A 13,834-nucleotide genomic window follows, 5' to 3' on the forward strand; every position below is an offset into this window, starting at 1 on the left:
GAGTTCCTGAGACTGGAGCGGTAGTCAACATTTCCCAGTCTGTTGCTCTGCATATGTGAGCCATGCACTGTCTCGTCTGTCTCACAAAACATGATGATACTCCACATGTCTTACTCCCCTGAGACAATCATGTTCCTCAATAAAATATTGTCTGGAGTGACAAAGACCAACTATCATAATTCTGTCAAAAGTAAAAGATTATGTATAGATTTTTTACTACAATAAAGGTTTCTTTGCAATGTATCATCCATTTTTTTCTCAAAGATATTGCCAATATCTATTTTCTTGCATGTCATGCTCCTTGACTTATACGACTGTGTGATAAGGCCAGCATAGCATGTGTTATACATTTAACAAGACTGGGCTAGTGCTTGAGCTGGAAGGCAGTGACAAAAGTTTTCCTGCTTATTATACTGTACATCCTACATAATGCAGAATATGTACACCACTATGTACAGGCCTAGCTTTAGCTGTAGCTTAGTGCTGACCCCGATCTCTGAGTCAAAGAACCCTGAAGAGGCATGTTCTTTTGCCCAGCAATATGGTTTCCCTCCTCGAGCCTCCTGACTAGACTGCATTATGGTTTCGCTCCTCGAGCCTACACTGTCTGGAAATTAAACAAAGGTCTCAGTCCAGCATGGAAAGACCTGGACGGCCCTCCATCCCCCCTCTAATAGCTGGGCAGTGAGTCATACTCAGTGTTTCCAACTCTCCTCAAATTTTCCACAAGATGCAAATAATTTCCCTACAACCATGTAAAACAAATTGTACATGTGGTTCTGAAGTTTAGCTACGTAAGCATTTGAACCAGTCTCTTCTGTGCTTTTATGTTCGTCAAACTAAGACATTTTGCGCAGCTCTCATTTTCAGCCTTAATGTATTAGTTCTGCATTGTACTACCTTTAGTCCAGTTTCCCTAAAACTTTCAGTTCATGATTGATGAAGGTATTCTTTGATCTTTTCATGATCTTTTGGAGGAACCATGTCTTCTCTTATAATTGTTTGAGAAGTCCTGTTTGGATGCGCTTCAAGGGCTCCAACAGCACCATGAAAATCTGTTTAGGGTTGTTCATCACCATTAAAGAATCATTGTGGTCAGTGTGAGCGAATAGGAGGAGAGCACGAGAAACAGACAGGTCAGACCTCAGGTCAGACCTCAGGTCAGAGGAGACTCACGTACTGTAGGCTACCTACTTTGTATACAGCAATTCCATGAACTTAATTGCAGTTTAAGATGAATATTCAAGGGGGACTCTTTTGGGTGTTTAGAAATACACTTACCACTAACCTATTAACGGTAAAAAACATATATAAAATATATTTTTTAAATTGCATAAAAAACAAACATAATATTGACAGTTAACTTGCTCTTTGAAAATAAATCATTATCCTTAGCAACATATGACAGAATCCCCAATTATTATTTTTTTAAGCCCACGAACAAGTGGCAGTTAGTTTAAGAACAGTTTGATGGTTCATGAATTGCTGAAAATGCGCAGGAAGTTGCGCCTCGGTTCAGGAGGAAAGTTTAGGAGGAAGTATTAATTTCTCATTGGGGAATTGTAAGTCAACGCTGGGTTCACTGAAGCAGGAGGTGTTCATATGTGGGAGCTGAAGGGCTTGGGGGCTTCCCCTGAACACATGCCTGACAGAAACATGCCTGCCAGGGGATAAAAGCAACATAATGGATGGGTTTCAAATTACATGATCAAAGCAGCCAATGAGGCAGAAAACCATTTTCATCTTCATCAATTACAATGGGAAACGCAGGTCACGGTTTCATGTTTACAATAATATTGGTTAATTCTGAACTTTGTGCATGTTCTTTTTTTAGAATCACTCATATGTGTAGGAATCTTGCATGTATAGTTCGCTACTTTCATGAGAACTTTGTGTGAAACATGACATGAATTAAAACCTGCCACATTCATTTACTTTGCGCCTTAGGGCCTCCATAGTTTAAAGATATTGGGAAAAGTAAGAACATACAGGTACAAAAATGTATGGGAGACTCCCCAAAAATGTTGTGGTTTATGTTTACTTAGATACAAACCAATGAGTATAAACAGGAGCACCTTGAAAATGTATTTCTCTCCTCCTATAAAACACCTTCTTCCGGGTATCTTCTGTTTTTGTTCAGTCATTTATTGGCCACACAGGTCCTCCGGGTTAAGGAGGTAGATGTCTTTCGCAGATGAACAAGACCCTTGAAACTTCCCGTTGAAAGAGGGAAAGCGATTATGGTCTTGTTGGCAGGGCAGCTCGGCCGTGTATAGAACTGTTTCTGTGAACCTGGTGTTGTTGTGGAGGGGGTTGTTACAGGCAGGAGATAGCATGAGGGAGGTTTCCTCCATAGGAAGTCTGCTCACAGCTTACATTACCATGGAGAATTACCAATCCTACAATCCTTGCTGCAAGGAGAGACTGTTTTTCCCTGAAACCGATGTTTTTTACATGTTAGCATTTGTCACAGAAAGAGAATGTTTAATTTAAAAGTTTAAGAAACGGGGTGATAGAAATGGAATATGAGTAACTGCTCTAATCCTGACACCATTACACATTTTACAAAGGATAGGGTATGCACTCTGCAAAGACCATTTGACAATAATGTAGTAAAAAGTTGGTTACGGGTATATACAGGGCCTTCGGAAAGTATTCAGACCCCTTGACTTTTTCCACATTTTGTTACGTTACAGACTTATTCTAAAAATGATTCAATTGTTTTTTCCCCTCATCAATCTACACACATCCTATAATGACAAAGAAAAAACAGGTTTCTAGACATTTTTGAAATATCCCATTTAGATAAGTATTCAGACCCTTTACTCAGTACCTTGTTGAAGCACCTTTGGAAGCAACTACAGCCTCGAGTCTTATTGGGTATGACACTACAAGCATGGCACACCTGTATTTGGGGAGTTTCTCCGATTCTTCTCTGCAGAGCCTCTCAAACTCTGTATGGTCGGATGGGGAGAGTTGCTGCACAGCTACTTTCAGGTTTCTCCAGAGATGTTCGATGGGGTTCAAGTCCGGGCTCTGGCCACTCAAGGACATTCAGAGACTTGTCCTGAAGCCACTCTTGTGTTGTCTTGGCTGTGTGCTTAGGGTTGTTGTCCTGTTGGACAGTGAATCTTCGCCCCAGTCTGAGGTCCTGAGCGCTCTGGAGCAGGTTTTTATCAAGGATCTCTCTGTTCTTTGCTCTGTTCATTTTGGCCTTGATCTTGACTAGTCTCCCAGTCCCTGTCGCTGAAAAACATCTCCCACAGCATGATGCTGCCAACACCATGCTTCACCGTAGGGATGGTGCCAGATTTCCTCCAGACGTGACGCTTGGCATTCAGGAGAAGAGTTCAATCTTGGTTTCTTCAGACCAGAGAATCTTGTGTCTCATGGTCTGAGAGCATTTTGGCAAACTCCAAGCGGGCTGTCATGTGCCTTTTACTGAGGAGTGGCGTCTGTCTGGCCATTCTACGATAAAAGCCTGATTGGTGGAGTGCTGCTGAGATGGTTGTCCTTCTGGAAGGTTCTCCCATCTCCACAGAGGAACTCTAGAGCTCTGTCAGAATCACAATCAGATTCTAGGTCACCTCCCTGAGCAAGGCCATTCTCCCCTGATTGATCAGTTTGGCCGGGCGGCCAGCTCTAGGAAGAGTGTTGGTGGTTCCAAACTTCTTCCATTTAAGAATGATGGAGGCAACTGTGTTCTTGGGGACCTTCAATGCTGCAGAACATTTTTGGTACCCTTCTCCAGATCTGTGCCTCGACACAATCCTTTCTCGGGTTTCTACAGACAATTCCTTCGACCTCATGGCTTCGTTTTTGCTCTGACATGCACTATCAACTGTGGGACCTTTTATAGACAGTCGTGTGCCTTTCCAAATCATGTCCAATCAATTGAATTTACCACAAGTGGACTTCAGTCAAGTTGTAGAAATGTCACAATTATGATCAATGCAAACACCTGAGCTCAATTTCGTGTCTCAGCAACGTGTCTGAATACTATTGTAAATAAGGTATTGTCTTTTGTTTTGTCTTTTTTTATAAATGTGCGAACATTTCTAAAAAACCTGTTTTCGCTTTCTCATTATGGGGTATTGTGTGGAGATTGCTGAGGAAAATGTTTTATTTAACCCATTTTGGATTAAGGCTGAAACGTAGCAAATTTTGGAAAAAGTCAAGGGGTCTGATTTACTTTCCGAAGACAGTGTATTTCCTGTACATATGTCTTCCATCTGCTGTATAAATCCTCTGCCCAACATAATGCATGTGAAGGAGAAAACAGGAGTCAAAAGAAACTTTGAAAAACATTTTTTGCTAAAATAATACTTGGAAACAATGCTGGTGTCTTGGTAGTAGACTGCCACAAAAGTGTGGGAATAATTCACTTCACGATGGTGTGTTAGCTCTGGTTGGAGAAATTGTTTATAGCAATATTTGGCAGGCGTTCCCTTGGAGACCTAGCTAATTATTTCCATTCTCCATTCAGGTCGCCTAGCTGAGTCTAAAGTTGTTTCGCCTCTAGCAAAGAAGCCCACTATAAAATTCCCTAACATTTGATCCACATGAGTCAACCATTTCTTGGAAGGAAGTATGGAATTTATGTTCCTAGGATTGAAGATACATCCTTCAGCAGGAACATACATTCTCACATACCTTTCCTGCAGTCAAATGACCAAATCTCCATTCATGGCCTCAAGGGTGGAATGTTATTAATATTATTAATAATTTTTGAATTAATTAACATTCTTTCAAAAAGCCCACCGGAAATCCAGTGTTTTTATGTAAAACAGTTTTGTTATATTTCAGTCTATTGAGATGTATATAAAGTGTAACATTGGGATTCAAACAAAAAATGTTCGACATTTGAACTCTATATCTCTAAGGTGTTTATTTTTTTTAAGACCATAACCATTTTTGTGAAGAATATACTTTTTTTCAAAGTGGATTTGTTTAAGACTACCAAGAAACACTCTGTGACCCGGATTTACCCCACTGCAATAAAATGTTTTAATGTAGTTTGTAACAGTAAAGAAAACAAAGAAAGTCAAAAACGTAACATTTTAGGACATCTTTTAAGAAAAACAGTTTTTGGAGGAATCATCTTTCTCCAGAAATCTTTAGGTTGGTAAACAGGTGCTCAATCTTCCGCCATCTTGGAGCTTACTTACAGTAAGGGGAGGTGCTAGATTGTAGAACAACCAATGGAATTAAATGGTTTCTCCCGCTATTACCATTGGTATTCTACTTTTAGGGGCGGTTCAGATCAGGATTCAGGATTCAGATCAAGAATGGATGCAAGTCGAGCCCTATCATAGTTTTCATATAATGCTTCCCTAATCTATCTGTGAAGACTGGATGGGTGAAGCTAGTATGGCCAAAGCTCTTCCTTAGACAACAATTTGTTGGCCTAAAGTATTGTTAGTGTTATCTATTGTTTTCAGCACACACTATTATTTCCACATAACTAGTTTTTTCAAGTTGGTAATGGAAAGTGATTTTATGTTACCTAACACTGTTCTCTTATAAGGAAAGGACAGGGATTTTTGCGAAAATAATAAAGGAGATTGCAAAGATGCATTATAGTTATTGCCTAGGACTGCTATATGGTTTTAAATATCCCAAGATGTAATTGTAAACAAACACTGTATAGCCTCAAAACATGGTTAAAACCATACTTTTTAACTCATGGATAGTGAGTCAGTCCTTGCATTCATAGCCACATTAGTCACTTCACCCCTACCTCCATGTACAAATTAGCTCGACTAACCTGTACCCCCGCACATTGACCCGGTACCTAAAAATGTCACCATGTCATTGTTTTGGGTGAAATAAATATGAAATTCCCTCCCTTTCTGCAAATCCAATCAGTTTGATTCAACGTCATCACATTGATTTGTTGTGTTGAAATGACGTGGAAACAACGTTGATTCCACCAGTTATTCCCCAGTGCGAGACAGGTAGACAGACAGACATTCAGGCACATACACTTACACAGACATTAATTTAACATCTTTGTACTTTTTCATCAAAAGGGGTCAAAAAAATTATTTTAAGCATTTGCCTTACTTTCAGCAATCCATTGCCAGACAGCCAGGAACATAGACAAGGAGGGAGACAGGCCATGATTCATGCTAATGTCTGCTCCCTGTGCAGCTACAATATAGCCTCCCTCTGGCAACCTTCTCTGATGACAGGCCTATAACAGCTGCCTTTCTCCTCTACTTCCGCCACAGTCCCAGTGGTTCACCACGCATCCAGTCCTGATGGCAAGTAAATCACCTGATGCTTTCTGCACTTTGAGAACACAGTCCAATGCTCTTTCCTCTCATTAACTACCCACGACGTACAACACAGCCAGGAGTCTGAAGTGTGATTGTGACAGAGGAACTGTTACACATACAGTTGAAAACGGAAGTTTACATACACTTAGGTTGGAGTCATTAAAACTCGTTTTCAACCACTCCACAAATTTCTTGTTAACAAAGTATAGTTTTGGAGAGTCAGTTAGGACATCTACTTATGACAAAAGTCATTTTTCCAACATTGTTTACAGACAGATTATTTCACTTATAATTCACTGTATCACAATTCCAGTGGGTCAGAAGTTTACATACACTAAATTGACTGTACCTTCAAACAGCGTGGAAAATTCCAGAAAATGATGACATGGCTTTATAAGCTTCTGATAGGCTAATTGACATAATTTGAGTCAATTGGAGGTGTACCTGTGTATGGATTTCAAGGCCTACCTTCAAACTCAGTGCCTCTTTGCTTGACATCATGGGATAATATAAAACAAATCAGCCAAGACCTCAGAAAAAAAATTGTAGACCTCCACAAGTCTGGTTCATCCTTGGGAGCAATTTACAAACGCCTGAAGGTACCACGTTCATCTGTACAAGCAATACTGTGCAAGTATAAACACCATGGGACCACGCAGCCGTCATACTGCTCAGGAAGGAGATGCGTTCTGTCTGCCAGAGATGAACGTACTTTGGTGCGAAAAGTGCAAATCAATCCCAGAACAACAGCAAAGGACCTTGTGAAGATGCTGGAGGAAACAGGCACAAAAGTATCTATATCCACAGTAAAATGAGTCCTATATCGAAATAACCTGAAAGGCCGCTCAGCAAAGAAGAAGCCAATGCTCCAAAACCACCATAAAAAAGCCAGACTACGGTTTGCATCTGCACATGGGGACAAAGATCATACTTTTTGGAGAAATGTCCTCTGGTCTGATGAAACAAAAATAGAACTGTGTGGCCATTATGACCATCGTTATGTTTGGAGGAAAAAGGGGGAGGCTTGCAAGCCGAAGAACACCATCCCAACCGTAAAGGACGGGGGTGGCAATATCATGTTGTGGGGGTGCTTTGCTGCAGGAGGGACTGGTGCACTTCACAAAATAGATGGCATCATGAGGAGGTAAAATTCTGTGGATATATTGAAGCAACATCTCAAGACATCAGTCAGGAAGTTAAAGCTTGGTCGAAAATGGGTCCTCCAAATGGACAATGACTCCAAGCATACTTCCAAAGTTGTGGCAAAATGGCTTAAGGACAACAAAGTCAAGCTATTGGAGTATGCCATCACAAAGCCCTGACCTCAATCCTATAGAACATTTGTGGGCAGAACTGAAAAAGCGTGAGCGAGGAAGGAGGCTTACAAACCTGACTCAGTTACACCAGCTCTGTCAGGAGGAATTGGTTAAAATTCACCCAATTTATTGTGGGAAGCTTGTGGAAGGCTACCCGAAACGTTCCATTTTCAACTTTAAATGAACAAACTCCATGGGGACAATATTTTACCCTGAATTGATGGTCATTGGGTCCCATGAAAACTTCCTCTGAGTTAAACAAATAATGAGTTTAAGAAAAAATTGCCTAGGAATGATCATAGCTCCTCTCCAAGTTATGCTAATTCCTGGAAAGGTTACTACAGGTTTGTCTTGAATCTGAAAGAAGAGGCTCTACCAAATGCAAGTGTAATATGCTCGTTTGATTCCAGGCCTGGTCCAGAAATATTTCCTCCCTCCTAATCTCAGCACTCAGAACTAAATAAGCTAAGGCTGTCTCAAGAGACTACTCCCTCCAGTCCCTCCCTCTTTGAGGTTTGCAGATCTGAAGGAATCAAATAGGTGAAAGCAATATGGCAGAGGCTTTCCAGAGCAATGAAATTATTCTCTTGCTCCATAAGGTTGTGTGACAAATTGACAAGGCTTCCCCTTCCCCTATCGCTTCTGTAAATTGCTGAGCCTTCTGAGTTCCATATTGGATACAGCTGCTCTGCCACCTACTCTACGTTGATATTATAACCTAACAGCAGGCATAGAAAGACTCTTGAGTGGAGTTCCTACTTCAGCTTTTCAGGGGAAAATGCTGTATCCCTGAAAACCGGATGTTAGCCTTTTCTGGCGAGTCTGCATTGGCTGCTGTTATTGTAAAAGGAGAATCAAACTGTCATTCCTTTCATTTCTGAGGGCCCATCAATCAAAGTCAAAGGACCTGCCTAAGAGCATTTAAACAACGTTATTACATGTTTTCTGTTCAGATTTCCTATCACCTTTCGACAATGTGCCATGAACTCTATTCTTATTCTTCTAATAAAACGTTGCCTTTCAGCCCCTGCTAAGTTTGGTGCCTTGAAGACAATAAAACAGCACTTTAACAGTCCTGCTTAGCAACCACTCCAGTGAGGGGGTGGGGAAGAGCAAATCAGTGACAGTTTTAAACAAACAAAGCTTTTCTTATCTGTTTCTTCTCATCTTTGCTCTAATTCTGATCTTGTTGTTCAAGTAACAAAAAATTATGATTCGAAAGATGGGAACACGGGTGTAGTTTTCAGAGCCACAAATGCCTGTGATTGGATGGTTATGAGAGAGGTCTGACAAAAGGGGGAGGAAAATTAGGGTTGCCAGCATTCTTCTCACTTAAAGCTGTAACTACCCCAAAAAAGCACTCGTGCAGTCTGGGTTGGGTCTGCCTTGCTCACTGCTTATTGGAAGTGTTCTCTGGCTACATGGTACAGTGATAACCTGGGCATTTCTCATCCCTTTTTTTCCCACTTTGTGCACAAGTAGAGCCCATGTCTTTCTTGTAGACATGATGAGCTTTGTGCATTCAAGGATTTGCCTTTTTCTGGTTGTCTCAGTGGCTCAGGTTTTGTTTGTGAAATGCCAGGACGGAAACAGTGGTAAGTACATCCCTGCTTGTTTATTTGAACAAATAACTGCTGATTGGTATAGCATTAAGAGTGTGGCTGCTGGTTCCACGATGAGTTGAACTTTAAACATGAGCTTGTTGGATTAGGAATTGATATGATTTTTCTGTTGTTGAATTTGAACATTTATCTGTGAAGAGCCTCATTTGGTTCAAATTGTTGGATGTTAATATAGTTCTGGAGTGTGTTCTGCTAAATACAGATAACAATTAAACAAAACATAAAGCATAAATAATAATAATAGTGTACTACATTTGTAATGCACTTTTCATTATACAGAATAATCTGTGTTTTTTGTTGTTGTTTCCAAATAGAAGAAAAAAAATGTTTATTGAATTGGATCTGTTTTTGCCAAAGTAGATAGCAAGGACATGACAAATATAATTTTCACCTTTACCTTTCTTTGGGGGGGTGGGTTCTTTTTTACATTCTAATGGATAGCAGCTGAGGAAACAGTGAAGGCATGGAACATGTAAGATACATTTCTGTAAAGGATGATTGGCACAGACCTTAGCTGGCAGGATCTCAAAAATGTATTCCAGTTTTGGATGAGAGTAACTATAGTGTGGATTATCTTAAAGCGGCAAATCAGCTCTCAATCATATACTGTACTGTCCTGTATGGACATACAATATGTCAGTGATTGCCAGTGATGTTACATGTTACTCTAAGGTGCCAGAAGAAAGCCCTGAGAGAGAAAAAAAGTGCCAGAGGACTAACTTTATTCTTCATCTCTTGTTCATTAAGTGTTACCAGCAACCAGATTTTTGTCTCTTCATTCTACATCTGCCTAGACTATTTCAACACCATGCGTCTTGGATGGAACACAGCTTGCATTCTAATGCAGAGTCATTGGAGCTCTCTATAGGTAGCCTACAGACTAGCGACCCAGCACTTAAAAACCCAGAGCTGAGTGTTATTGTTGTAGTGACGTCATGTTTTTTAAATGTTATGATGTCATGGAATATTGTTCATTGTATGATGTCATGAGGGGAAAACCATAAAGCAGGCTACTAAAAAGGATCTTTGTGGCGCTTGAGTGGCTCCTGATTTCAGCTCTGTGAGCTGTCAAAACAATATGTTTGATTTGTAGCTTAAGCTTAATTGGAGTTTGTTTTCCAAGTACCCATAGATACTGTATATATTAGATTTTAAAAAAAAGTTATTCACCCAAAACATGACACCGGTGTAACCTAGATAGGGAGCCCCCTTGTGGTGGAATGAACAGGAACTTTAAAATGCCTGTTTTACGTCTGTGTATGTATAAAGCGCAATGATGTTCGACATGTCGGCACATTTTATGTTGAGTTAATTACCGTTATGAAAATAATGTTGCTATAGAGCCATCTCTTCCATAGTATGTATTACTTTAGCTATTATAGGAATATATGGCCAACTATGAAGCCTGACAAGATGGGAAAATAAATCCAATACTCTTGAAATATGCCATATTTAAGTAGGGCCCCTGACCTAATGCCTCTTCAAAATGGACGACTGGTGATGACTCCTCCTCAGAGGAAAATTATGTTCCTCACATTTTATTTGATTTCAGAGCACTAGTCCCAGAGGGTCTATCGTTTTCCTCTCTGCTCTCGGTGGATGCCAGGGTTTCCATATTTGTCCATATGAAACAAGGCACTGAGAACTTGAACTCATGTTCCCACAGAACATTGACAAATTATGTCAGCCCAGGGAAAAGACCATCAAAGATGTATTCCTGTCAAAGCAGCAGAATGTTGACTCAAATTCTTGCAACTAAGTCAAAAAGGAGTCAACTGTTTTTGAGGGATGTTTTAGTATATGGCTATCATTAAATTACTATTAAGTATAGAGAGTTGGTCAGTGTTGAATGGATTACAATCTAAGCCACTTTACATCATTATGAGCAGGAAGGTATAGCCATCCTATTTTCCAAAGTGTTTATGAGTCCTTAGAACGTCAGCAACAAATTCCTGTATTTAGAACTTTGTCATTTCAAGAACCCATCAAACTCTGTTTGAAACTCTGAATCAGAACAAGACTACAGATGCTGTACCTTAATTTGGTCATACTGTTGTTGTAGGAATTTTCCTGCACAGCTAGAAATTAAAAGTTGTAGTGCATTCAAGGTTTAAAAAGGCTTCTAAAGTTTGCAATTTCTACTTAAAAATGTCAAACTTGATTTGCCCTAATGAAAAATGTATCAACCCCTCCAAAACATGTAAGTTACAGTGCCTTGCAAAAGTATTCAGCCCATTGGCGTTTATCCTATTTTGTTGCATTACAACCTGTAATTTAAATTGATTTTTATTTGGATTCCACGTAATGGACATACACAAAATAGTCCAAATTGGTGAAGTGAAATAAAAAAAATTACTGGTTCCAAAAAAATATAAAAAATATAAAACTGAAAAGTGGTTTGTGCATGTGTATTCACCCCTTTTGCTATGAAGACCCTAAATATGATGGTGCATATGATAATATGATGGTGCAACCATTTACCTTCAGAAGTCACATAATTAGTAAAATAAAGTCCACCTGTGTACAATTTAATAGTCACATGATCTGTCACATGATCTCAGTATAGATACACCTGTTCTGAAAGGCCCCAGAGTCTGCAACACCACTAAGCAAGGGGCGCCACCAAGTAAGCGGCATCATGAAGACCAAGGAGCTCTCCAAACAGGTCAGGGACAAAGTTGTGGAGAAGTACAGATCAGGGTTGGGTTATAAAAAAAAATCATGAACTTAGAACATCCCACGGAGCACCATTAAATCCATTATAAAAAAAATGGAAAGAATATGGCACCACAACAAACCTGCCAAGAGAGGGCCGCCCACCAAAACTCACGGACCAGGCAAGGAGGGCATTAATCAGAGAGGCAACAAAGAGACCAAAGATAACTCTGAAGGAGCTACAACACTCCACAGCAGAGCTTGGAGTATCTGTCCATAGGACCACTTTAAGCCATACACTCCACAGAGCTTGGCTTTACAGAAGAGTGGCCAGAAAAAAGCTGTTGCTTAAAGAAAAAAGTAGGGGGAGACTCCACAAACATATGGAAGAAGGTACTCTGGTCAGATGAGACTAAAATTGAGCTTTTTGGCCATCAAGGAAAACGCTATGTCTGGTGCAAACACAACACCTCTCATCACCCCGAGAATACCATCCCCACAGTGAAGCATGGTGGTGGCAGCATCATGCTGTGGGGATGTTTTTCCATCGGCAGGGACTGGGAAACTGGTCAGAATTGAAGGAAGGATGGATGGCGCTAAATACAGGGAAATTCTTGAGGGAAACCTGTTTCAGTCTTCCACAGATTTGAGACTGGGACGGAGGTTCACCCTCCAGCAGGAAAATGACCCTAAGCATACTGTTAAAGCAACACTTGAGTGGTTTAAGGGGAAAATGTTAAATGTCTTGGAATGGCCTAGTCAAAGCCTAGACCTCAATCCAACTGAGAATCTGTGGTATGACTTAAAGATTACTGTACACCAGCGGAACCCATCCAACTTGAAGGAGCTGGAGCAGTTTTGCCTTGAAGAACAGGCAAAAATCGCAGTGGCTAGATGTGTCAAGCTTATAGAGACTTACCCCAAGAGACTTGCAGCTGTAATTGCTGCAAAAGGTGGCTCTACAAAGTATTGACTTTTGGGGGTGAATAGTTATTCACGCTCAAATTTTCTGTTTTTTTTCTAATTTCTTGTTTGTTTCACAACCAAAAATATTTTGCCTCTTCAAAGTGGTAGGCATGTTGTGTACGTCAAATGATACAAATCCCCCCCAAAATCTATTTTAATTCCAGGTTGTAAGGAAAAATGCCAAGGGGGTGAATACGTTCGCAAGCCACTGTAATTATAATCCACATAACACTTCACATTTCCTGTTTCTGCAGGATTATTTTCCTGCTGTGTGAAACTGACTTAAATTAAGATCTGTGTATTGCAATTATATAAAGATTTTATGAAAAATAAAGTGTAAAAATAAAATGTGGTGACAGCAAGGAGCTGCTGAATATGTTGAGGTGTTACTGAGGAAAACTCTAGACACACTCAAAGATTCATTGTGCTCTTTTGCACATTTTAAAGGCTCTTTGTCAAAAGTGTAAATGTATTGTATAATATTCCAAGATTTGTTTTCAGTTTAGTAAGCATATATGACCTCATCTATAATATGCAGTGTGACTGGGTTTAATTTAGATTTTATATGGAGAAAATGGCAACTTGAAATTGGGTGTGGTTGAATGTTGATGAAAGTGAGTAATAGGTATATAACAGTAATATTTATCTGTTCTGGAAAAAAAGACTGTAACCATGAAGAGGAAGATGGTGGAGGGTTTTAAAGTAAAAAAATATATAAAAAAACTGGCTAGATTTCTGAGAGGAGGGGGAGACTTGGAAAGAATTTGGGAGAGTTCAAGATGAACCTTTGAAGGCTGGAAACATGTTTAGAGCAAATGTTTGAAATCCAAATGTTAAGTTGAGTTTTACAGTTTAGATTAATGTCATACTGTATGTGTATGCGCTTGTTGGAAGTTTGCTTGCTGAAGGGTCTCAAACTCTTAATAGTCTTGTGACAAACGAGTGGTCAAAACTTGGCACACACATGCAAACAAAACACACCATTGTTTCTCTG

General features: G+C 39.9%; 1 protein-coding gene across 1 annotated transcript in view; it reads left to right on the top strand.

Moving 5' to 3' along the window:
- The first annotated feature begins 8,938 nt into the window (after positions 1-8,938).
- LOC139539165 (collagen alpha-2(V) chain-like) overlaps positions 8,939-13,834 on the top strand; it is a 62,557-nt gene continuing 57,661 nt past the window's right edge. Inside the window, exon 1 of the mRNA XM_071342011.1 lies at positions 8,939-9,192. Within this exon, the coding sequence (XP_071198112.1) occupies positions 9,102-9,192 (91 nt within the window). The 5' untranslated portion in view covers positions 8,939-9,101. The remainder of the gene's footprint in view (positions 9,193-13,834) is intronic.

This window comes from Salvelinus alpinus, chromosome 14, assembly GCF_045679555.1.
Source record: "Salvelinus alpinus chromosome 14, SLU_Salpinus.1, whole genome shotgun sequence".
Lineage (NCBI taxonomy): Eukaryota > Metazoa > Chordata > Actinopteri > Salmoniformes > Salmonidae > Salvelinus > Salvelinus alpinus.